This window comes from Vespula pensylvanica, chromosome 12, assembly GCF_014466175.1.
Source record: "Vespula pensylvanica isolate Volc-1 chromosome 12, ASM1446617v1, whole genome shotgun sequence".
Lineage (NCBI taxonomy): Eukaryota > Metazoa > Arthropoda > Insecta > Hymenoptera > Vespidae > Vespula > Vespula pensylvanica.
This window is the reverse complement of record NC_057696.1, coordinates 1,420,723-1,447,874: the sequence shown is the minus strand read 5'-3', so window position 1 is coordinate 1,447,874 and position 27,152 is coordinate 1,420,723. Positions and strand designations below refer to the sequence as shown.

The 27,152-nt window shown below is 34.2% G+C and overlaps 1 protein-coding gene across 2 annotated transcripts in view; it reads right to left on the bottom strand.

Moving 5' to 3' along the window:
• LOC122633439 overlaps positions 1–27,152 on the bottom strand; it is an 85,364-nt gene that overhangs the window by 53,793 nt on the left and 4,419 nt on the right. For both annotated transcript variants that reach the window (XM_043821310.1, XM_043821311.1), the window contains exons 2-52: positions 22,848–22,903; positions 22,564–22,747; positions 22,084–22,188; positions 21,872–21,988; positions 21,477–21,724; positions 21,112–21,361; positions 20,316–20,561; positions 20,109–20,228; positions 19,679–19,812; positions 19,354–19,591; positions 19,147–19,269; positions 18,905–19,039; positions 18,593–18,826; positions 17,997–18,512; positions 17,722–17,907; positions 17,393–17,644; positions 16,876–17,307; positions 16,502–16,795; positions 16,144–16,392; positions 15,012–16,052; positions 14,203–14,922; positions 13,925–14,113; positions 13,464–13,845; positions 12,973–13,388; positions 12,753–12,903; positions 12,424–12,676; positions 12,058–12,322; positions 11,758–11,954; positions 11,408–11,674; positions 11,046–11,301; positions 10,777–10,971; positions 10,476–10,658; positions 9,746–10,390; positions 9,430–9,631; positions 9,173–9,348; positions 8,813–9,081; positions 8,297–8,699; positions 7,972–8,214; positions 7,657–7,794; positions 6,019–6,804; positions 4,236–4,379; positions 4,087–4,164; positions 3,456–3,638; positions 3,035–3,355; positions 2,544–2,924; positions 2,039–2,362; positions 1,611–1,916; positions 1,224–1,526; positions 840–1,154; positions 448–756; positions 50–376 (exon numbers count right to left, since the gene is read on the bottom strand). In XM_043821310.1, coding sequence (XP_043677245.1) covers positions 50–376; positions 448–756; positions 840–1,154; positions 1,224–1,526; positions 1,611–1,916; positions 2,039–2,362; positions 2,544–2,924; positions 3,035–3,355; positions 3,456–3,638; positions 4,087–4,164; positions 4,236–4,379; positions 6,019–6,804; positions 7,657–7,794; positions 7,972–8,214; positions 8,297–8,699; positions 8,813–9,081; positions 9,173–9,348; positions 9,430–9,631; positions 9,746–10,390; positions 10,476–10,658; positions 10,777–10,971; positions 11,046–11,301; positions 11,408–11,674; positions 11,758–11,954; positions 12,058–12,322; positions 12,424–12,676; positions 12,753–12,903; positions 12,973–13,388; positions 13,464–13,845; positions 13,925–14,113; positions 14,203–14,922; positions 15,012–16,052; positions 16,144–16,392; positions 16,502–16,795; positions 16,876–17,307; positions 17,393–17,644; positions 17,722–17,907; positions 17,997–18,512; positions 18,593–18,826; positions 18,905–19,039; positions 19,147–19,269; positions 19,354–19,591; positions 19,679–19,812; positions 20,109–20,228; positions 20,316–20,561; positions 21,112–21,361; positions 21,477–21,724; positions 21,872–21,988; positions 22,084–22,188; positions 22,564–22,747; positions 22,848–22,903 — 14,487 coding nt within the window. The remainder of the gene's footprint in view (positions 1–49; positions 377–447; positions 757–839; positions 1,155–1,223; positions 1,527–1,610; positions 1,917–2,038; positions 2,363–2,543; positions 2,925–3,034; positions 3,356–3,455; positions 3,639–4,086; positions 4,165–4,235; positions 4,380–6,018; positions 6,805–7,656; positions 7,795–7,971; positions 8,215–8,296; positions 8,700–8,812; positions 9,082–9,172; positions 9,349–9,429; positions 9,632–9,745; positions 10,391–10,475; positions 10,659–10,776; positions 10,972–11,045; positions 11,302–11,407; positions 11,675–11,757; positions 11,955–12,057; positions 12,323–12,423; positions 12,677–12,752; positions 12,904–12,972; positions 13,389–13,463; positions 13,846–13,924; positions 14,114–14,202; positions 14,923–15,011; positions 16,053–16,143; positions 16,393–16,501; positions 16,796–16,875; positions 17,308–17,392; positions 17,645–17,721; positions 17,908–17,996; positions 18,513–18,592; positions 18,827–18,904; positions 19,040–19,146; positions 19,270–19,353; positions 19,592–19,678; positions 19,813–20,108; positions 20,229–20,315; positions 20,562–21,111; positions 21,362–21,476; positions 21,725–21,871; positions 21,989–22,083; positions 22,189–22,563; positions 22,748–22,847; positions 22,904–27,152) is intronic.

Sequence of the window (27,152 nt, the reverse complement as noted above, 5' to 3'; positions counted from 1 at the left end):
TATAGAAATACTTTCTTGGTAGAATTTCTTAATATAAAATATCACTTACTTTCAATAATATGAGTACATTCCGTGAACGGATCTCCTGTGTATCCAGCATTACAAATACAAATGGGATTATGTTTAATAACGTTACAATAGGTATTAACTCCACAAGATCCAGGACAAGGATCAACACACTGTTCATTTTGACATGCTAAATTACCAGGACATCCTTCATTTATCACACATTCCGGACGACAGTTTGGTGCTCTACCAACATAGTTTGGTAGACATGAACATGCCGGGAATCCATCAATTACACGACATTGAGAATTAGGTCCACACGGCGAAGGAATACAAGGATTATCACTCGGTTTTTGTTCTGGTGATTTAGCTATTAATAAAATTCAAATAATTATTATATTTCGAATAACGAGCACGTATATACAAAAGTTTAAAAGTTACCTTCTTCGACACATTCGAAAAATGGATCTCCTGTGTAACCAGATGTACAGCTACAAATTGGATTGTGATTGACTACTTGACAATTAGCATTTAATCCACATGTACCCACGCACGGATCTTTGCATCTATGTTCAATACAGGCTGTATTTTGAGTGCAATCTGCACTTACTACACATTCAGGTCGGCACGAAGGTGGACTTCCGACATAATCTGGTTGACAAGAGCATACTGCATGATTATCTATCACACGACAGTTACTATAAGGACCACACGGGGATGGATTGCATGGTTCTTCTGGTATTGGAATGTCTATATAAAAATAATAACATATTTAGTAGAAATGATTAACAGTTAATAATCTTTCGTAATCTAATTTGAGCACGATTACATACCAATGAATTCGTGGCATGATTTTAATGGATCTCCTGTGTATCCAGACAAACAGCTACAAGATGGTTGATGATTATAGACATGACACTGAGCATTTAAACCACATGCACCAAAACATGGATCCTTGCACTTATTATTAATACAAGCTTTGGTAGGTATACAATCAGAATTTTGAACACATTCTGGTCTACATCCTTCGTATGGATCTCCAGTATAATCGGGTAAACATGTACAGGAGCCTACTCCATTTCTTTCTTTACAAATAGCATTCATACCGCAAGGCGATGGATCGCATGGTAACGGTATTGGTAAGATAACTACAATGTGTATTGTTATAAAAATATAAAAATCCAACAAAGAAATAAGATGCTATTTAAATTATTTACCTTTACTGCAACCAGAGAAAGGATCTCCTTCGTAATCTTCGTAACAAAGACACATTGGACGATGATTTTGCACAGTACAATTTGTATTTAATCCACAAGAACCAGCACATGGATCCAAACATTTCTTCTGTACACAAGCCAAAGAATTAGGGCAATCTTGATGAATTAAACACTCAGGTCTGCAATTTGGTGGTGCTCCAAACATTCCACTCATACAAGTGCATACTGGATGATCGCCTTGTACACGACACTCTGCATTCGGTCCACAAGGTGATGGTAAACAAGGATTCTTTGGACCTGGAACTATATTAATAAACTCTATTAGATAATTCCCACGAAAAACTTAATTTTAATTTCATTCGATTAAAAATAAGACATCACATATACCTTCTCTATTACATTGTATAAATGGATCGCCAATGTAATCGGGTGGACAAGTGCACAATGGATTATGCTTTATAACTTGGCAAAGAGCATTTAATCCGCATAAACCTGGACATGGATCACTGCACTTTTTATTAATACAAGAAAGATGTTCTGGACATTCAGAGCTAACAAGACATTCTGGTCGACAAGAAGGTGGTACACCTTGATAACCTGGACTGCAAGAACAAACAGCTCGATCGTTCATAATACGACAAATACTGTGGGGCCCACATGGTGATGGTAAACATGGATTTTGAGATGGAACAGCTGTAAATAAAGGTATTAATAAATTTTCATAAATTCAAAATTTAAAAAAGGATATATATATTATGAGTTTCAAAGAAAATTACAAGTCAAATTAAATCTATACATATATTTTATATACTTACGAAACTTATCTATTTTACAAGAACGGAAAGGATCTCCACTATACCCAGGTAAACAAGAACATACAGGGATGTGATCAGATACTTCACAATGTGCATTTGAACCACAAACACCAGGACAAGGATCACTACAGTGTTGATTGAAACAAGCCAAATGATCGGGACAGTCTTGATTAGAAATACACTCTGATCGACAATCCTCCACATACGGATTTCCGATATATGATGGTACACAAGTACATTTTGCTACACCATTATTATTCGTACAAATAGAGTTTTTACCGCATGGTGTGTCTAAACATGGGTCATATGTATCCATTGGTTGAACTGAAGAAGAATAAATAAAATTATTAATGTCATATTTCAGGTCCATGTCTACCTTCGTATTATTCTAATAATCTTACAAAATAATAGCAAAAAAATTACAATTGAAATTAGAATTATAAAATATTACGATCTGTGTATAAATAGTATTAAAATAATAATAAATTAATATTAAATTTATTACCTGAACAATTTTTATAAGGATTTCCTACAGTAAAATCGGGACAATAACAAGGTGGTGTTTTAGTTGCATTGCACACTGCTCCAAAACCACATGGATTAAGTTCGCACACACTAGATTTTGGTATACACCCTCTGATTGTGTTAGGACTTTCAATAAAACCAGGTAAACAAGTACATTTTGCGAATCCGCTACTTAAAACAGTACATTGAGTATTCAGGCCACATGGAGATGATTCACATGGATTTTTAGAAAGTGCACAAGGCAAATGTGGTGGATCTCCTTCGTATCCTGGTAAGCAGAAGCATTTAATTTGACCATTTACAACTCGACAACCTGAATTTTCACCGCACGAATTTTTCTGACATTGATCTCCTTCTGGAACTAAAATATTATATTTTATTACAACATTGTCTTTAATACACAGGAAATCAAATAATTGTATTGTGTATAAAAAATTCAGATATAAAATAAATGCCAAATCGAATACATACTACATTCTTCAAAAGGATTGCCTGTTAGACCCTTGGGACAGAAACATATAGGATTTCCATTATCATTTTCACACATAGCATCCAAACCACATGGATTAGGAATACATGGATTAGTTGATATTTCTTTACATCCAATATCTGGTCTTCCCTCATATCCTGATAAACATTTACATTGTGCTTCATGATTTTCAGTATAACATTTTGCATTTTCACCACAACTCAATTCCAAACATGGATTAATGCATTCCCTATTTAATCTGTCGCAATATTTATTTGGAGGACAATCCTCATTATAGTGGCATATATTTTTACCCTCGCTCACTAAAAAATACGAAAAATTGAGAATACGAATGATCGAGATAATTTTTTGTTGTTAAAATATATATTCCTATATTTATTCTTATATTTATATTATTATTACCTAAATCACATTGTTTAAATCCATCTCCATGATAATCTTCTTCACAACTGCAATCTGTTCCATGATTTGTATTGATGCATACTGCATGTTCTACGCACGGATTCCGAACTAGACACGGTTCTTGGCAAATATTTCCAATGCATGCCTCTGTCAGGGGACAATCTTTGTCGCTAGTGCAAATCGCTAAAGAAAGAGTGAGAAAGCCCATATAGCCCCAAGATGTGCATGAGATAAAGACATAAAATGAAAAGATTTTTTTATTGCTTTGCTTGTAGTAAAGAGTGAAATGCTCTTTTAGTGATTCAGCACGTGACGGAAATTAACTATATATATATATATATATGTGTGTGTATGTATATGTGCACACATAATAGTATTAAAGAGAGTACATAAATTTAAAAAGTAATATAGTTAATAACAAGAATTTAAAGAGATCAGATTTTACATCATTTTTGTTCAAATTTCCAGTAAAGTGATTAAATGATCTGTGCTATGTATAAAGCTTCATTATGTTTTAAATCATTTCGTAAATAATCACAATATATACATATTTACAGCTAACAAATTTGCTGTAAAAATAAAGTCAAGTGTATGATGATATACAAAGTATACAATTCGATTGAATACGAACCTTTTACACACGTTTTTGTAGCTGTATCACATTGCATACCAGGAGGACAATAAGGACAATCTTGATTCATATCTTCATCTGCAAGAATTAAAAACGTTATTAATTAAAATAGTATTTGAAAGTAATGATAAATTACGCTAATAACATACCTTTAATGCAAACTGGTCTATGTTCATGAACATGACAAACTTCAACAAAATCACAAGGATTGCCAAGAGTGCATGGATTTAAACACTGTTGATCTATACAAGCCAACTGGGCAGGACAATCACCATGTGTTGAGCATTTGAGATCTAACGAAATCATAACAAGTTAGGTAACACTTGTAATGATAAACCGCATTTCTATATGTAACAATTTAAACTAATGCTTTCCAAAATTGATATTAAAATATATCTCGAAAGAAGACAATAAATTTAATAATGTATTTATAAAAAGTATTATACTGATTATAAAAATAGAAAGAGATATATAATCTTAATAGATAAATAGAATATTTGATCGAAGAGAGTGAGAGAAAGAGAGAGAGAAAGAGAGAGAAAGTAAGAAATAATGAAATACAATTTTGGTAGCACTAATCTATATTAAATAATTCGAAAAGAGCCTTCAAATTCTGATCACGAAGTATTATATTTGTCAATAAAACCTTCAAACCATAAACATTCCTTAGATTTGATAATGCATAAAAAATAATGTGTCTACACATAAAAAATTCTTAACTAATGATATTGATGGTGCATTATTTTTTTGAAGTATATAAAATATATAGTGATTTTTGTGCTAAATGTATGAAACTTTGAATCGATGATTTAATTACTTGTTTATTTTTAAACAATATTTGAACAAATTTCTTTTTTTCATTCAATAACTTATCAAACGATATTTTATCAAAAAAGATATAGTATATGTTTCGTATTTCATTAAAAATAAACAAGATTAAACTGCTTGAAATTGTTGCGTTATATATTTACAATTTACAACAAAGTCATGCACATAAGCATTAGCAAACATGCAAATAGCATTAATGCAGCAAGTTTATTAAATAAGATACGATCTACATAAGTAAAGCATGCTATGATATTTCGTATCATAGTAAATTCTGTGATATTTTCTCTACCAAAAATAATGATATTTATTTTCCTAAACATATGAATATTTTTTATATACATACTCTGCGAAAATGTTGACCATTAATTTTCAGCTAAAGACAAGGAAGTAAAATTGAAGAAATCTTACATAAAATCATAATACAGAATTCATCAAGATATACCTTTTACCTGGAAAAATAGTTTTTGGAAAGTTCCCAATATACCTTCCATTGATAAATTAACATGGTCGTTGAATGTAATATAAATTATTATATTGCAGATATAAAATTTATAGAAACATGGGTAATTGGTAATCAGTTAAATTATTAAAGCAGTTTGGATTAAACTAGATAACAGATTTCTACAAATTCTATTTTATCAAAGTTAGCATGCACATACAAAATGACATGGGCTAATAATCAGAAATATAATTATTAGATTTTTACAGAGACAGATGTAATGGAAAAAATCCTTGAGCTGTAAGGAAGAGGAAAACGGTATAATAATACCATAATAATACAGGATTTTTAGGTATGGGAAATATGTCCATGGCTTGGAATCTGCAATCATAGCATCCAGACAACAAAATTGTTAACGGATCATTTGAAGTAAACATTTTACATATTCATAAGTCATAACATTCTCTATTGGTACTTTAAACCAAACTATTACTAATTAGTAAGTAAAAGTAAATGAAAAAGTAAATTTTGCTGTCTGAATGTTAGAACACACCTGAAAACTAGCAAACGTATGTTTTGTGTAAGGCGAAGGCATTGTAGAAATTGGTATGCATACGAAATCACGATAAGATTGAGATAGATTGGTGCTGAGAAATGGTGTTTACCTTTCATGCATCCATATTTAGTATCTGGCACAAAGCCGGGGGGACAGAACTTGCAGATAGGCTTGTGCTCCTCCACGTAACAGGGGGCATCAGCCGGACAGGTGGAGTTTCTGCATGGATCCACACAGCGATAGTTGCGGCACGCCAAGTCTGGAGAGCAGCCACTGTCTCGCAGGCAAATGGAGAGGGAAGGATTGCAGTTTTGGGTGCAAATGCACACAGGACGATGGTCCAAAACATCGCAAGTTTTATCGTCTGGACATGGTTTTTTCTTTCGTACGTTACAGGGATTCTGACATTTTCCATTGACGCACGCGGCATTTGACGGACAGTCAAAATCTCTCGCGCAAGTCAGCGTGTCAGGTGCACATGTTAATTCTCCGAGTTCATTGACGACGAAGCCGTGTTTACAGACACACATGGGTCTGTGATTTCGCACCTGACATCTCTTGTTAACTTCGCAACTGTATTGAGAACTTAAACACGGATCGCGACACTCGCCTGTCTGGGAGTGGCATGAAAGGCTCTCAGGACAGTCGCTGTCGTGGGAACAATCAATGTTCGGTGCAGGTCTGGGACTTAGTCTATCACATTTAAGATCTGGATGACAAGCCGTATGAGGCATACCGATATAACACTGTGGACACGAGCATCGGGGCTTATGTAGAACCACTCGGCAAAGGGCATTTATTCCACAGGCACCGCGCAACGCGCACGGGTCCAGACATTGCAGATTTATGCAGGCTTTTTCATTAGGGCACTCTAAGTCACTGGTGCATTCGCGTTCTAATTTCATAATAGTGATGGTGGTATCATGTTGGTGTCAACGATGGGTCATTGGATGGGGCAGGAAAAAAAAAGAAAAAGCATTTATAAGAACTGTGAAAAGAAACTTTCTCACAAATAACATAAACCACATGCTTTGTATTTATGATGGAAGTAGGGTAGTTCTGTGACAGAAGTATAGAAACGACTTTACGTTCTCGAAAATTTAAGGACACATTTTGGGCTAGAATAAAATAAACGGCAAGCAGCAATATTTACAACACAAGCCACTGATAGAATTCAGAGAGAGGAAAATAACAACCCGTGAATTTCAGCAAATATCAAGCATGGGTATATGAGAATGTCCCTTTTGCAGTTCCCAATCTGTATTAATCCTAGACTAAATACAGTGTTCACTAAAATCTTGTACTTTCTTATCTTTCAAGTTCTATCTTTTAAGTATTGAAGTGTTCCTTTGCTAGATTAATCTTTCTAAAAGACAGATTGGATACTGAAATAAACATTCTACATATAAAGTTATGTGTGAGATATGTGTGAGTGTTCTCTCTTAAGTAATTATGTACAATATGCCTATTGTATATATGTACATGTATGCTGACTCTAACAAATGTAACAGATAAAGATATCCAGTGTTGTTGCTTATTCATTGCAACTAATCCGATCACATCTGTCTCTCAATGTTAACAAATCACTGAATTAATATATCTATATATTGTTTAATTCCTACGAGACGATACATGGTTATTCTACAGACCATGTTCCTATAATCGTCAGTATTGCATACTAGTCACAAATGCTGTACATAAAATTAATCAAACTGCTTGGTTAAACAGTTAGTGGGCCAGTTCTTACCTGTTGTGCATTCAATATCTGGTGAACCAGTTGTACCTGGAGGACATCGGCAAACAAATATCGTACTATCCCGTATGCATTCTGCACCTTTTCCACAGCCAATTGTTCTGCAATCTCCTAGATTTGTATCTGGGCTACCTATTTATATCAAATTAAATTTTTATTATATATATCGTAAAAATAAGAATCGCTCACGCATACATATTCATGAAAAAAAAAAAAATGGAGAATCCTGTATATAAAACATCTATCTGTGAGCATTATATTCACACACTTAATACACAAAATTTCTACTATTATATCCATATAACTTACATGCATGCATGGGATCGCCAGATGGGAAGTTTGGTGGACAATAACATTGCGGTTGATTCTTATAAATACGACAAGCGGCATTCACGCCACAGTGAACATCTTTACAGAGTTCTCCGCCATCACACAAACACGCTTCGTGTGGATTACCATGACATCCTGGATCACATGTACATTCAAAACCACTTGCTGTCTCTCTGCATTTGGCATTTACACCACAATGTCTTTGTAAGCAATCATCCCCACCTTTGACGAAAACATAATAATAAAATTTACATTGCATTTCATGTACTTCTTCATCTTTATAATTAAAAGAACCAATCCATACCTATTTTGCAATTAATCTTTGGATTACCGAAGTGGCCAGGTGGACAAGAGCATTGTGCCTTTCTATTAACAACTCGACATTGTGCGTTGAAACCGCAAATACCGTGTTGCAAACAAGGATTTGTACAAACACCATTTTCGCTGCATTGTTTATTTGATTCGCAATCTTCATCTCTATGACATTCTAGTTGATAGCATTCTTGACTTGGCTCTCCTTGATATCCTTCAGGACATAAGCAAACAGCTCGATGATTGGAAACACGACAAAGTGCATTTATTCCACATGGGGATCCATTTGATAAGCAAGGATCTATACACTGTCCGTTTGTACAGGATAAAGAAGATGGACAATCTGAATGTGTACGACAACCAATCATACACAATCCTGACTCACATATATATCCCTGAATACATCGAAATCAAAATTAAAATAAAAATTTATACTGCACGGTTAACAATTAAATCATTGAAATTAAAATGTAAATTTTGAAACATTATAAACATTTTAAAGTGATACCTTAGGGCAAACATTATTGCTGTCACATTTTACTCTGCATTTTCCTGAATGACAAACTTCTCCACAAGTACACTGGTTCTGGTTGTTGCAACTTGTACTACAAAATCCTATGTCGTCGCATTCGCATGTATGATCACAAGGAATCATGGATTTCATGCAACTTATCAATGCATTGCCATAATAGTTAGCTGGACAACTACACTGTGCTACGTGATTAACTACGCGACAACCAGCGCATTCGCCACATGCTTTACCACCTTCGCATGGATCTATTAAATAAATCAAATAATTTATAGATAATAACAGAATTTAAATAACAAAAAGTAAAATATTATTTTTTAAATTATTTTCTACACTTACTTCGACATTTATTATTTATGCAAGACTCATCCCTAGCGCAAGTGTTGTCATTACGGCATCCGATGTTACACAAGCGGTTCTGACAAATTTGATTATTAGCGCAATGCCCATCGTTATTGCAAATTGCTTTACAAATTCCATTATCGCAACGCTCATCGTTCAAACAATCTACGTCACTAGAAGATATTAAATAATTATTTAATAAAAATATTTACCTTTTATCTATTTCACCAATATAATTATGAAAATCATATTACCTTCTGCACTTCGTATAACAAGATTTTCCATAGCATGTTTGACCAGATAAACAATCTTGTTCAGATGCACAAGGAAGGAATGCTTGTTTGCAACCTATGAATGGATCTCCAACTAATCGTGGAGGACAACTACATACTTTTCGGTGATCAACAACTGAACATTTTGCATTAACTCCACATGAATCTGGTAAGGTGCATGGATCTATATCAACGAATACATTCCAACAATTAATATGATTTGTTCAGTTTTGTACTACGACTAGTTTTGTATTATTTTTATGAGAAGAGATATAGGATTATTAGATGAACAACTGACCTATACATTGATTGTTTATGCATGCATAATTATCTTGACATTCTATATCCGAGCGACAGCCAATAACACAGATAAGTCCTTCACAAATTTCACCACTCCTACAATCTTCGTCTCTTCGACAAAGTGATTTACAAATTCCTGAACTATCACACCGTTCGTTACTCAAACAATTTGCGTTTGTAGAGCAAACAGGCGTACAAACTCCAGAGATACAAGCTGTTCCTATGTCACAATCCCTGTTCGCTTGGCATACTCGGCCTGGTAGTCTTAAACAAGCAATTTTAGCTGTTGGATTTGGTATAAATCCAGAAGGACAGGAACATGTAGCACGTTGATTAAAAACAGTGCATTTTGCATTTGGACCACATGGAGTAACTTCACATGGATTGGCACACTTATTTGATATACAAGCTTGATTTGCATTACAATCTTCATCTACACGGCATCCGAAAGAACACATATTTTGCAAACAAATATGACCAAGGAAACAGTCATTATCAAGTCGGCAGGTTAACAAACAATTTCCGTATATACATTTTTCATTAAATGCACATTCGTTGTCCGTAGAGCAAATTGGCAAACATACGTTATCACGACAAGTATTACCTTCGCTACAATCATTAGTTCCACTGCAAGAAACCGGTACTAAAAAATAAATATTTATTTTTATAGATTAAGAAAAGATAAATTTTTTTTAATATATTATTCAATAAATAAATTATTAACTTACATCTCACACATTCAACTTCTGAATTACCAGTAAATCCAAGAGGACAACTGCACTGTTTGATATGATTTCTTACATTACATTCTGCATTTATACCACATGCTGCTCTTATGTCACATGGATCTAAGCACTGTCCGTTTAAACATACGTCAGATAAATTACATTCTTCATCCGATTGGCATAATGCTGCAAAGATATATATATATATATTTATTTATTTATATAATTTATTATACATTTAATATAATTTATTATATAAATAAAAGATAATAAAAATAATAACTTTCGAAATAATAAAACTTACGTCGGCAAATACCCTCGTAGCAATAAGTATTGGCCAAACAATCATTAGCTGATGAACAGAGAATAGATTTTGGACGACATCCAATACTTAAACTGTTAGGATTTCCTTCATAATCAGATCGACATTGACAAACTGCAGCATGATTATTCGCAACGCAATCTGCATTTGGTCCACACTGTATCTTTCCACAAACATCTAAAATTTATAAAGACATTAATGTATATTGTTCATTTTAATTCTGTAATGAAATATACATATAATATACGTACCAAAACATTTTGGTATATTATTAATATTAATACATTTCGCTGTTAATGGACAGTCATCATCTAGCAAGCATTCAACAGGTTGTTGACAACCACTATTATAAGGATCTCCAACAGTACCAGGTTGACAGAGACATTTATAAGATCCTCGAGAATTTTCACATAAGGCTCCAGGAGCACAAGTATTAGCCAGACAATAATCAATTAATGTACAACCTTTTGTTGGTTCTCCCGTATAACCAGGATGACATGTACAAATCTACATAAAAAAGATAATGTTCTTATCATCACATGTACTCGTATAAATTTAATTCAAGATTATAACTGATATCATAAAAACAATATAATTTTTCTTTTAATCTTACTTGAGTATGTTTCTCTGCAGTACAAATAGCATTCACTCCACAAGGATTATGTGCAAGACAAGCAATTCTGCACTTATATAAGTCGCAAATCTTCTCGTCACTACATTCATCATTTGTTTCACATTCTATAGGTTGACAACCTATTTTATCGTCTTTAGCATTACCAAAGAAACCGGATTGACAAGAACACGAAGGTACGTGGTTATCAGATTTACATTCAGCATTTCGACCGCAAAATGTTAAATCGCACACTTTACGACATTCAGCCTAATAAAAAATAAATGGAATTATAAAAAAAAATAAATAATTTATAATAAATGCAAAGTAGCGATGTAAGAATATGAACGTACCTGTCCGATATTATTTTTAATACATTTTTCATCATAAGAACAATCGTCATCAGATATGCAGCGTAATTCTTGAATACAAATATTATTATGACAATACTGATAATCTGGACAACTAGAATTACTTTTACATGTAGGTTGACAAAGTCCATTAATACAAAGTTGATCCCCAATACAATCTCTTGTAGTACTACAAAGTGCTGCAAAATTCGTATTGTGTTTAAAAAATAAATATTCTATAAAGATCTCAGTATATTCATTGCTATTTTATAAATTAATGAAAACTAATACTACTTCTCTTACCTGTACATATACCACCATTACAAGCTGAACCTGTTGCACATTGTGAATCTGTCTTACAATATTGTACTGGTGTACAACCGAGATTTGGATCGCCTGTTCCACCAGGTTGACAAGTACATACTGCACTATGATTAAGCGAAGAACAATCAGCACCATGTCCACAAACGTTCGAAACGGAACATGGATCTACACATTTATGATTAAAGCATGCATCTGACTGACCACAATCACTATGATAATTGCATTCTAAAGAAACACATTCAACCTAACAAACATAAAAAAATGTGCATATCAACATAATTCTTATATATAATAATAATTAAATGTAAATAAATAATACGATATAATTGTCTAATCAAAACTTACAGATGGATCCCCTGTTGTTTGGTCAGGACATTGACAAATTGGTACATGTCCTCGTGCAAAACATTTTGCATTCTTCCCACAAGTTGTTGATGTATCACATGGATTTGTACATCTATTATCAACACAAGCAGCTGTGGCAGGACAGTCAGAATCCGCGAAACAATCACCAGGTTGCTTACAACCTGCTTGAATCGGATCACCCACCAATCCATGTGGGCAAACGCAAACGTACGATCCTTCTGTGTTTTGACAGCTATAAAAAATGATTTATATATGTAATTAAAATATACATATATTTTTAATAAATATATGACATAATTAATATTTACATTGCTGTTGCATGACATGCATTTTGTGTGCATTCATTGACATCAACACAAATATCATCCACAAGAACAAAACCAGGATAACATTTGCATATACCAGTATGATCAATAGATACACAATTACCATAGCCACAATTTACCTGATTGCAAGGACCTAGAAAATAAATGAATATATACAATGATTGTAAATTTTTGTTTAAATATAATTTTGTAATATACTTACTACTGCACTTATTGGTTTCCTGATTACAATATTTATCAGATGGGCAATCATTGTTTGATAGACATTCTACTTTAAAGCAACCACTACTATCACCGATATAGCCTGGTTGGCACTGACAAGTGGCTGCATGATCAACAACAGTACAAATAGTATTTAAACCGCAATCAACAAAAGAACACGGGTCTGAACAATTATGCTGAATGCAAGATTGTGTTTCTGGACAATCTGTATCCAAAGTACATTGATGTGGTACCACACATCCTGATATTACTGGATCACCTGCGGTACCTTGCGGACATACGCAGCGATATGATCCATGAAGATTAAGACATTCTGCACTAGGATGACATGGATGTTCTTCACATTCATTTATATCTAAACAATGTTCAGGACCGGCGATGAATCCATGGCTACACCTAAAATATTATACGATAATTAAAGTAATAATCTTAAAATATACTAAACATTAAAATACAAGTAGAAATGCATACCTGCACTTATTGTTAATACACACTTCATCTACTTTGCAACTAGCATCAGAAGAACAACCAGTTTCACATGTTCCATCAACACATAATTCACCAGGTAAACAATTACTATCACTGTAGCATACTTTTACACAGACATCATTTTTACAACGTTCTCCTTGTGCACAATTGTTTTGTTCTTTACATTGACATTGACATAATCCAGAAACACAAACATGTTGACTTGGACAATCTTGTGGACCTTCGCATGTATTTGGTACTCTAACACAACCTTGCTCTGGAATTGGATTGCCTTGAAATCCTAATGGACAGGAACATATTGTTGCATGATTGACACAGCTACAAACAGCGTTTGGACCACAAACATCTTTCTTTTTACACGGATCTAAAATATAAACAATCTTTAATAGACCTATCTATTATTTTATAAGTTTATAATAAGTTTATATTTGTAATCGTTATACCTTGACATTTGCTGTTTATACACGATTCATAAGACGGACAATTTTTATTATTTCGACAACCTAAGATACACGCTCCATTCATACAAGCTTGATCAGGCTGACACTGAGAATGGGTAACACAAGGTACTGAACATCTGTTATTTATACATTTTTCACCATCAGAGCAATCAGAAACAGATCTGCACACAGCTATAATACATAAAATTTTTATAGTAATACAATCCTAAAAAACTAATACTAAAATAAACAATTACTTTGTAAAAATATATAAACAATACCTATACATTGACCATCAAGACAAACGCTGTCTACACAATTGGAATCGGTGCTGCAATAATTCGTAGAGCGAACACAACCATCTTCCGGACTCTTTGATGAAGGAATAAATCTATGGATGCATTTGCAAACTGGTTCTCCATTTATCACTTCACATACAGAATTGGCTCCACAAGCATTCTCACAAGGGTTGATACATTGATGTTTATAACATGTTGAGTGTGCAGGACAATCCTTATTGCTAACACAATAGCCCTCTGGCTGACAGCCACTACCATAAGGATCACCTACATAATTAGGAGGACATTGACAGGTAGGATTGTTAGATGCTCCCGGAACACAGAATGCTGATGGGTGACAAGGATTTGGATTACAAGTTTCTATTGCAACGCACTCAACATCAGGAACGGGATTAGGCTTTAAGCCGGGAGGACATTGACAGATTGCTTTGTGGTCATCAGCAATGCAAACAGCGTTTATACCACATGCATTTTCATCGCATGCGTCATAACACGTGTGTGTAAGGCGATTGCAAAGTTGCGTAGGTGGACAATCAATATTATATACACATGGTACTTCGTGACAACCCTTGCTACGATCGTTAGGATCTCCAGCATATAATCCAGGTGGACATTCACAATTGGCAACGTGATTGTTCACAATGCAAAGTGCATTTGGACCACAGGTAATGAAATTGCAGACTGGTTGACAAGTCAATGTACCTTTGTGGAAAAGAAAAAAGAAAGAACTTATTCAATCACGAAGTTATAATAAAAAAATATAATATGAAAACAAAATGAGCATAATTTACCTTCCGTGGTAGATCTACAAGCTTGATCTTCTAAACATTCGCTATCACTCAAACATCTATTAGTACGTGGATGTACACACCCTCTACGGTCGTTTGGATTACCTACATATCCTGGCAAACACTCGCAACGTCCTCGATGACGTTCGGCAACACAATGAGAATTCAAAACGCATGTAAAGTCAGAACAAACGGGAACACATTTAAGAACACCAAGTACATCAGGTCTGCAAGCATCTGTTGAATGGCAATCATCATCCGATATACAATTAGGCACTGATGGTTTCTCACAAGAAGACAACACTGGATTCCATTCATATCCTTCTTGACATTTACATGTTGCATGATTTGGAACTATGTCAGGCACACAGGTTTGATGGGCACCACACACAACTTTATTACAAGGATTTACGCAATCTGTAGCACCATTGTCGAGAACAACACATGAAAAACCAGTTTGGCAATCAGAATCATCGGTACAAGTTGGTGTTATTATCGATTTAGATGGTTGACATCCGTCGATGAGATTACTAGGATTGCCTTGATATCCATCAATACACAAACAAGATGATACATGGTTTTGAGTAATGCATAAAGCATTGGGTCCACATTGAAGTTTACTACAAGCATCAACACACTTTCGAGTGCCTTTACCAACTTGGAAACAGATTTGTTGAGTTTCACAGTCCAAATCGTTGGAACAATGACCTCGTAAAAGACATCCTTTGATGTGATCATTTGGATTTCCTATGTATCCTGGTGGACAAACACAAGCTCCATCCTGACAAATTGATTTAGGACCACATTTAATATTGGTACATTCGTTGATGCATTTACCATCAACGCAAGTATATTCGAACGGACAAGGTAACACTTCACTACAGCTACAAATGGATGGATCAGTACAAGGACTTGTTTGTACTCGTTGGCAACCAATAAAAGGATTTCCAAAAAAGTCTTCTTTACAACGACAATCGTAGCTTCCTATTGTATTAATACAAACTGCATTGGTACCACATGCATTGCCATTACATTCATTGATATCTAAAACAAGAATACAAACATTCACTGCTATTGTACAAATTATGAATTATTTGTAAACAATCCAATTATAACTTTAAGTGTTTTTACAAACCGAAGCATTGAATATATGGATTTCCAGCATATCCTGGTGGACAAACGCATTCGACGGCATTGATTCCTGTACTGCAATGAGCGTCCTTGCCACAAACCGTGGTAGAACAATCGGATTTATGTTGAATTTCACAACCGTGATAAGGATTACCACTGGTTCCAGGATTACAGATGCATTTAGATTCTTGAAGTCCATATTCACAATGTGCATTCTTACCACAATCCGGATTACAAGTCGGTGGTGCAATAGCTGTTTGTACAAAAATTCTAATGAATCTATTTTAATTTTGATTATTCTAATAAAATTAATATTAAAATAAAAAAAAAAAGTTAAACAGACCATAATAATTATTACTTACGTGGCATACAAAGTAGATCGGGATTACCAACGAAATAAGGATTACAAACGCACTTGTTAGTAGCTGGATCACAAGTAGCACCTACACCACATACAATGCCTTCGCATCGATGTTTGCATCGACCACTTATACAAATACTAGGTGCAGCGCATGAAATCTCCGCAGAACAAACATCCGGCACACATTGTCCCCCGGGGAATGGATTACCCATAAAACCTTCGATACATTTACAAGTTGGTCCGTCGTAACTGACGATACATTGTGCACCAGCACCGCAAACAAAACCATCACATTCTGTATAATAGAAAAAGATATAAACCCTGATGCATCAATAAAACGACTATTCTTTAAAAACAAAAATATGCATTACTCACGTGATACACATTCGTTATTACTTCCTTCGGTGAATCCAATCACGCAACGACACCATGCAGCATGTTTATCGGGTTCGCAGTACGCATTCGGTCCACATCGTATATTGTCACAGGGATTAATACAACTTCCATGAACACAAGCCAAATAATTCTCACAATCGTCGTTCGATGTACATTCAGTTCTTGCGACAGGTACGCCATTACAGCCATTGGTATAAGGATTACCTACCATACCCTTGGGACACTCACAATTGTGACCACCTTTCGTATTGAAACAATATGCACCAGGTCCACAAGGATTGTTAGCACATTCATTTACATCAATACAACCATGCTGTGGATCGCCTTCGTATCCAGCTTCGCACATACATTTTGGTGGATCGCTTGGTGTACATTTTGCGTTTATACCACATGGGAATCGATCGCAAGGATCTATATAAGATAAACGAATCACACATACAGATGTAAATAACATGATGAAAGAAGTATTAAATCTCTTAATGATATGACAACTTACTCTTGCAAAGATTTCCATCAAAGGGATCTGTATAAAATGGTGGAGGACATACACATTCTCCTGGTTGTACACATTTCTCGTTAGCTTTGCATTCATTATCAGTAGTACATCTCTTTTGAGCTGGAGAACAAAGTCCATTATAAGGATCACCACCGTAACCGCGAGGGCAAACGCATTGATGAGAACCCAATAGATTGATACATTCTGCTCCATAACCACAGACTTGATGACCATCGATACATTCATTTATATCTGTACATAATATCGTAACAATTATTAACTAATAATAATTATCAGAATAATTTTATTTAGATTAGATAAGAAATTACCTTCGCAAGAACCATCTGCCTTTGTAGTGTAACCTTTAGGACAAGCGCAGTAACTAACACCACCTGCGATCGTTATACACTCGGCACCGCTGGGACATTTCTCACCCTTTGAACAACCAGCTAACATACATTTACCATTTACAATTTTATAAGGTGGCTGACATTGACATTCTATGCTGTTACATTCTGTAATAAGAAATTCATTCTCATTCAATAATTTATACAAATTTTATAATCGTATTTTTCACTCAAGATTTAAGATATATTTTCGTTACCTTCGCAAAGTGAAAAGGGATTGCCGTTGAATCCAGATGGACACTGACACTCATAGCTTCCAGGTAAATTTTTACAGATAGCATTGACGCCACAAGCCGGTTTTTCCCTAAGTTCCATGCATTCGTTTATATCTCTACATTTACCAGTTTCACTGTCTCTTGTATAACCACGTTGACATATACACACGCTGCTACCGATAAATTCATCCTTGATACATTGTTCACCAGCTGGACAGGGTGTACTAGGGCCACATACATGCGGCACATTTGATTCCCGGCAATCGCCATTATACGGATCTCCTTCTGTACCTCTTGGACATTCACACGAAAAAGAACCAGCTTCGTTCTTACAAACTGCACCTTGTGGACATGGATTTATCGCGCATTCATCTATATCTCTGCAACCATCTTTTACACCAGGTTTTCCTGTATATCCGTTACTACAAAGACAAGTCGCAACATCATTCAATAGCATGCAATGTGCATTTGGTCCGCAAGATAGGTCTTCACAAGGATCTGATAAAAAATAAAAAATAAAATGAAAACTAAATATTTTTGAATAAAATAATATAAAAAATATAAATAATAAAACATACGTCTACAATCATTTCCAACATTAGGTTCAGGACATAAACAACGTTTTTGTGGATCGCAAATTGAATTTCCAGGACAATCGTCGTCGATATCACATGTAACTACGCCTACACATTTTATATAAGGATCAGGATCTGGTATAGTTCCTTCTGGACAATTGCATGTGTAAGAACCCTCATTGTTCGAGCATGTTGCACCATGACCACATGCATCTAATCGTGAGCATTCGTCAACATCTAATAATATAAAAAACCATGTAAACATTTAGATTGTTATATAATAGAAATTTATATTACAAACTTTATTATTTATACCTATACACTGTTTAAATGCATTCCCAGAAAATCCAGATTTACAGTGACAAGTAAAACCACCGGGTGTATTAGTACATATAGCATTTTTACCACATCTTCCAGAGGGTCCATTTATCGCGTCACACTCGTTTATATCTTTGTATAAAAAAAAAAAAAAAGAAAGAAAGAAAAATAAGAGAGAAGTTGCAGTCTATTTTTAATTTAGTACATATTATTTTATAAAAAATTTCTTTTTTTCTTACCGACACATCCTGCTGCTATATCGTTCGGATTGAAAGTCCAGCCATCTTCACAAATACAATAAGCTTCGTGAACATCAGCTTTACAAAATGCGTGTTCACCACAAGTTACTTCATCACACGGTGCTAAAAAAAATATTAAAATTGTTTTAATTATTAGGCAAAAGTTTAGTTTCACTCGGGATATTTTTTTATTTCATAATTAAATACCTTTGCAAGGAATGTGTGGCGGTGTTCCAATAAAACCAGATTCACATTCGCAATGATAACTACCCCTTACATTGGTACAAATTGCTGCAGGACCACAAGGATTCGTAAGACATTCGTCCAAATCTTCGCATTCAGCACCTACAGCTTTAAATCCAGTTTTGCAGAAACATTGACCTTCGATACACTCCGCATTGTTCACGCAATCGAAATTTGATTTACATAAGGTCGTTACGTCGGTCTAAGAATATAAGACAGTAATATCAAATAGCAAATGAATTATTACAATTAGAATAAATTTTTAATTCATACATTTTTAGAACATTACCTGTACACAGGCAATAGATGGTGTAGGTTTGGGACTATAACCCGGTGGACATATACATTCGTATCCTGGTATTGCATTTTTACAAATAGCGTTCGTACCACAAGGATTTTCGTATGCATTACATTCGTTGATATCTATAATGTTATAGTAAATATTATGATAAAATATATTCTAATATATAATTGTTATGACATTAAAAAATAAACATAATATATAAAACAATTAATTATTATTTTCACTATTATTAAACAGTAGCAACACTTTATAGACCATAAATATCGACTAACAATTGAAATTTAATTGTTTTTAGTTAAATTTCACAGAATGTTAGAATAAAGAGAAAACCTGAATTAGGTATATTTAAATTTCCAAGAAGACAAACGAGTGGTCGGTAAAGTATTAATTATAAGACTCAAAGCTAAGTGCTAACCACTGCATCCCTTGAATGGATCGCCCGTATATTCTGCTTTACAGCTGCAAATGAAGCTACCAATCGTGTCGGTGCACTCAGCATTTTCACCGCAAGGATTTTTCTCGCATTCGTTCACATCTATTAATTATTAACATGGTTAATCGTAAGGATGAATATTAATAATTATTAATGTAATTAAAAGGTTTAGTAGAGGGAAAGACTGACTTTCACACAAGGTCATGCCTTGACCGATGAAACCTTGAGGACATATGCACTTGTATGAACCGGGAACGTTGATGCATCTTGCATTTTCAGCGCAAGCGTCGTTATGGATACATTCATTAACGTCGATGCAACGTTGCGTAGAATCCATTTGATAACCCAAGTGGCATCTGCATTCGAAACTACCCTCTGTGTTTACACAATCCGAATCTGCTCCGCAGGGCGTGCCCGTATCACACTCGTTTATATCTATTAGTAATCGGTTAGTGGTTTTAGTTTTTGCTTTAGTCTTTAGCATTGCAAACGATGCAAGTTAAAAATAAATCTTACACACATCAATCTCAATCGTCATTTACTATACGTGCGACTATAATAGATAATGCACGTCATGAATCACGAAGCTCTTTTTAAAGTTTTATCGGTTATAATGTTACTGTAATTGCTAAAACCCGTACTACCGGTAAATATCGCTATTATCGAAGCATTAGAGTTAATCTCGTAAGAGGACATCAAGGAATAAGAAGAATCATAAAACGGGATCTTTCATAACGATTCAATAATTTTAAACTTTTACTCAGATTTTACGATTAATAATCGATGAAAGCATTTCGATCTTTCTGAGTAAAAAGAAAAAATTAAAAAGAATCCTTAAAATTACGATATATCTATGTTGCGTCATTCAAACTTATATTATGTATACATATGTACACATTATGTATATTTATACATATAAATTAATATTCACATAAAAATACTAATAATATGCCTACAACTCTGCTAGATGTAAAAATTAACTCACCGTGACAACCCGTCGATGGATCACCATCCATTCCTTCTGGACATGAACATCTAAAACTACCACGTAGATTAGTGCAAAGAGCTGAGCGTCCGCAAGGACTTCTCAAACATTCGTCGACATCAATGCACTCATCGTCGGGACTGCCGTCGTACCCTTCGGGACACTCACATTTATGAGCACCGGGCAAATTAATGCAAAGTGCACCACGACCACACGCTCCTTCGTAATTGCATTCGTTAATGTCGATACACTACAAGATAGTTGGAAATTTTCTTTATAATGAAATAAATTCTTATCTTAGCCGATCATTAATTCAAAAAAAGATCTAAAACAAAAAGAAAAAAAAAGACGAGAAAAAAACTTACGTTGTCATAAGGGTCTCCCGTGAATCCATCTTGACATGCACAGGTATAATTACCAGGAATATTATGGCACAAGGCATTGCTAGCACACGCACCAGGTATAGTACATTCGTCGACATCCTCGCAATGTACCTCACCGTCGCCTATATATCCGGATTTACACTTACATAGAAAATTTGACGGAAGATTACAACATTCTGCATTCTCAACACAACGTGCCGCTATAGCTGGCACTTCGCATTCATTAATATCTATGAAAAAAAAAAAAAAAAGACAGAAAATCAAAATAATTTTACAAATTATTTATTAAAGAAAAAGTATCTAAATAACAAGTATTTAAATAAATCGACACGATAAAACTTCATAATTAATACGATTTTACGATTTCATATACGTACCTTCGCATTGAAAGCCGTCACCTTGATAGCCAGGATAACAAGAACATTGAAAACTGCCGAGAGTATTCGTACAATGAGCAAAAATATCACAGGGTCGGTATTTACACTCGTTCTCGTCTGCGATAAAATAACAATTTAACGTGCATATATCCATGAAATTATCGAGAATAACCGTCGAATAAATTTAATAATAATACGATTTTTAAGCTGACCTGGAACTTGACAATTGCAACCTCCGAAACCATCGTTACAATGGCATACCGAATCTAAGCACACACCGTTCAAACATTTTGTACCATCTTCTTTCGTACAATCATCTAGGAATAATATAAAAAAAAAAAATATATGAAACATTATTAACAATATTTGTTTTAAAAAGATAGATACGCTTTTTTCGAACGTATTTAAAATAGATTCTAGTTTGCAGTCGAATAAAATAATAACGTGAACCATTATAAGATGACACAAAGGACGATGGAGAACTTAACGGTAGTGAGGAGTGAATTCACATTGCGTATCGTCTCCGAGATTATTTTCCATAGTCACATAATTATACAATAAGCCATCTCATCTTTCTTCCGGGATACAAGAAAATATTCTTTACAACGCAATAATTATCTTTGACACAGTTTTTCACATGAAAAAGGAAAAAAAAAAAAAGAACGCCTGAGTATATCGACCGTAACACTCACCTGTACACTTGAGTCTTTCACGTTGCTCATCTGTACCCTGATAACAATCAACTTTGTGATCGCAGAGTTTCGAGAGTTCGAGCAGTTGCAGAACATCCGTTGATTCGTTCACTTGGCAACCGAAGTAACCGTCTTCGAGGTTGAGAAAAAATACTTCTCGTCTGAGTCCTTTCAATGATTCGACCTAAAAAACATGAGATGGACGACGTAATACCTATATATATATATGTGCGGGTATGCGTATATACATTTCTAGTCACAACTTTCTAAACAAATATACTTACAGGACACGAAGAAAGAAGTACCCATGCAAGTAACGGCCAAAGATGTTTCATCTTTGCTGTGGAAAACAATTAATTACGATTAAAATGATTAGATAATTATTAAATTGTTTCGTCCGAATCAATTAGATCCAGACGAGGTACGAACGATTCATATAACTTACACTTATTCACTGTGCGCTCCAATAAGTTTGAGATTTTACATTTTCACGAAGAAGAATTTAAACGTCGAAATGTTTTCGTAAAAATCCACAACAACTGGTATACGAGCTTAACGGGAATAACACGACGATTTCAGACCACAAGAAACGACTCCCGCGTTTTCCCCTCGTAACAACTAAATTCACGATCAAACACCTGTTCCACCGGCAAGTCGGCATGATGTCGATGTTTTCAAAGCGTAACCGACTTAATCCCCCAAAAATATAGGATCCCTTGTGTTTTTTTATTTTTTTCGAAAAGCCTTGCGTCATTTTTTCACTCCAAACCATTTTTTATTCTTAACAAAAAAATACTAATTTGTATAATGAAGTAATTTATTTTAATTAATTAACGATGATCAAATTATAACGATGAACGTAGACATTCAATAAAAATATTAAGAGTAGAAGAAGAGAGAAAAAAACTTTTTGACACAAAGAAGGGAAAAAAAAAGATGGAGAAATATGAGGAAGAAGAAAAAATTGCAATAAACGAGGGCGTACGAGTACGATGCACCTATGGCCTCTTCTGCTTTTTCACAGCTTTATATTTTGTCGTTAAATTTTTCTTTATATTAAATTGTCCTTCCTATTTTTTCCCGATACCGATTATGTACAGAGTTAGTCAAGTTATTAACTATTACGAATCTCATTAATCAATCAAAATATAACTAAAAATTCACCAATTATTTTAAATATTCCATAAAATAAATAAAATGAGAAGAATAAATATATAATATATATATATATATACATATATATATATTTAAATGCATAATATATATTTCCTTTATTAAAAATTCATCATAAATTAAGATTCATCACACAGAATGAATCAAATCAATTACTATTCATAACATATTAGATTTAGATCTTTGTGTTTATCAAAGACTCATCATGAATCTCATTATACTACAACGCAAATATATACGATACAGTGTGTATATATATATACATATACATATACATATATATATATATATATTATTCTATTACTGTACTATAATATAATAAATTTCTCAAATGTTTCAAACGAGGAGAATAAACGGAAACGAGATTCATTGATTTGGCAAAGTATCCATGTCAAGAGAAACGTCCTCGATCTATCTAATTCTTTTCTATGCATCTGTAGTATATCTATCTCTATCCAGCGCATTAGAACGTTGAGATTATTCTAAGCACATCGAATGCTTATCGCGTTCGCCTGTTGCAACATCCGGCATGAATCAACAAGGTACAAAGCCGAGAAGCGATTTGTGCCTAAAACTTACGCCCACTGTGTTCCAAGAAGAGAAAGAGAGAGAAAAAGAAAAAGAGAAAGAGAGAGACGAACGAAGCGAGACAGAATTATTCTGTTGCAAAGTGAAAGTTCCTTAAGTTACCAAGCAACGCGAGTTGGGTGTTAAAGCCGAACATACGAGTCTTAACGCCCCTGCATGGTCATCATAACCAAATTTGGATTTAGAAAGACCAATAACCAACAAAATTCAAAACATAATTACATTTGTATGTATACCTCGAAAGCTATAAAATAAACGTCTGATTAATCCGACCAATGATTAACGAGTAATGTATACTTAAATAAACACGTGATCAATCAATGAAGATTCGATCGAAGATTTTTATAACCGTGAAACGTTTCCTTGTCGTCATTTGTGTGAAATGCAGAATGATCTTCCGATGAGAAAACAAGAGACACGCAACGTCACTGTATTATGCACTCACGATTGTGATTATTGTCTAACCGGTGATTACGTCATCGGTATGCACGATGTTAATTTAAGGTAGCAGTACTTTGTTCCAAGTATGTACATAGCATGTACATGTGTATATACGTATAATGATTGGAACGAAAGAGGGACAATTCTAATCAAGCGACTGTTTGTTAATCTTGAGATTAGATTTTAAAGAAGATAATGTACTTACCCAAAAATGATCCTAATCAATATATCCTATATCTCAATATATATGTATACACACTATTTCTGATCTTCGATTTGTTTTACGTATTAATTTAATCCAAAGGATGTACTAAATTATATTATATTTAGAAGAGATAATAAACACTATATTGACCATGAAAGATATTATCTATAACAGCACCGTGGAAAATCAGTTTGCCGACGAATCAAAAGAACAAAGAGAATCTTATATCTTTCCCATTCCATAAAATAATAAAACGGTTATATACACACACATACACGGAAAACAAAAAGGATACAATATATGTCGAATAATTGTACTTGTGTAATTGATCAAAAAAAAAAAAAAAAAAAAAAAAAAGGAGAAGAAGAGAATGGAATTCCGATAATTTTGTTTTTCACTTTTAAACGGTCTTTTTTTCTAACAGCTATCTTTTATCCGGATATGGCAAAATCGTTTCGACGCGATTTTTATAGACAACGAATTACGTCTCGTATTGACGTAATTAATTGTGATTATGCAAACCGATGACAAACTCCTCGTTTCTAATAACCGTAAACGAGTAATAAGACTCAAACGGGAAACAACGCGTTCTCGTTTTTGATTATAAATGTAAATACTATACATGGCGTTAATTTACGATATCTGATAGGTTATACACTATAACGTAAACGATTAAACACGCGGGAAAATAATAAACCGCGTAGTAAGTATGGATAAGTATTACGTTAGTCGAAAAGAAAGAAAGAGAGAAAGGGGAAGAAAGAAAAAGAGAGAGGGAGAAAGAACGAGACACCTAACGGAAACTAAGGAAGGAAACTGGACAGTTTATTCGCGGCATGACCTTTGACACTGCCATCTCTGAGAGGTTCGAATAATTGCATCGTAACCGTTAAAGGGTGGGAGGTCAAGACGAGAGCGTGTCCGTTTACGTCTAGAATGTGTCGAAGGATCGTAGTGAGATGCGTCATTAAAAGAGGAAGTTACATCAACGTAACTTCTAATGTTTGAATGCATATCTTCTTAAAGACGTTTATAACACCTATTTATCATGATTTCCCATTTTACGACCTTTATGAAAAGAAATAAATCTGAGGTAAGCGCATTAATCGATTTATTCGATAAAAATAAGAATTACGTATCATTTCCTTTCAATTTCCTCTAATTTGGATATCTCTTTTCTGTTCTCTTCCATATTCTCTCTCTCTCTCTCTCTCTCTCTCTCTCTCTCTCTCTCTCTCTCTCTCTCTCTCTCTCTCTTAGATATAAAGTTGAATATAGATTTGATAATAATATATGAAAATGACGAAATACCAGTAATGCACAAAGACAAAGATCCTGCGTAAGTTGTAAGGCAAGTTAAAAAGAGCGACCTCCTTGAGAACGGTCCTTGACTTCGTAGAAACCGGCGCGATAACAAGAAAACACTGCGAACGTGGTAGTAATGTAGTAGTATAGTAACATAGTAGTCTATAGTAGTAATGGAGTAGTAGTAGGTCGTAGTAATCGTAGTAGTAGTAGTAGCAGAAGAAGAAGAAGAAGAAGAAGAACAAGAAAACGAAGAGAAGGAAAGAGGCGAAGGACAAGGAAAGGGCGAATAGGAGACCGGTAATGGCGCCTCGACTCAGTGGTTGGAACTTGCAAGAACACTGGAAGAACGATTTCAAAAGTTAGAATAGTACAAATACTAAGAATTATATATGTATTACATTTGATTAAAAAAAAAAAAGAAAAGAAAAGAAAAGAGAGAAACTAATCGCGATAATCTCTTATAATTCAAAAGATATAAAAAATAAAATTTTCATTAAAAAATCCAAAACATGATAAAATATGAAATTATTCGATTTACATAAGTTTACAGTCGTATATATTTTAGAAACGTTCTCCTTTAATTAATTAACATAGATCCTTGATCAATGTATTTAGATTTCGAGAACACGATTAGCAAATTAGAACGATATTTACAAATGACGATACGATACGATCGAACGAATAATCATAGTTCGATAGTTCTTTTCACTGTTTCGTCTTCGTTTTGAAAATAGATCTGTTTCCGGTACCATAACGAGTACGCTTGAGGTATCAAGGTATGCAGCTTGGAAGGTCAAAAGGTGTACTGGTTCGTGACCAGAAATATCTTCGAAGGAAAAACTTGGAGAACAGCCGAAGAAAGATCAACGCTATG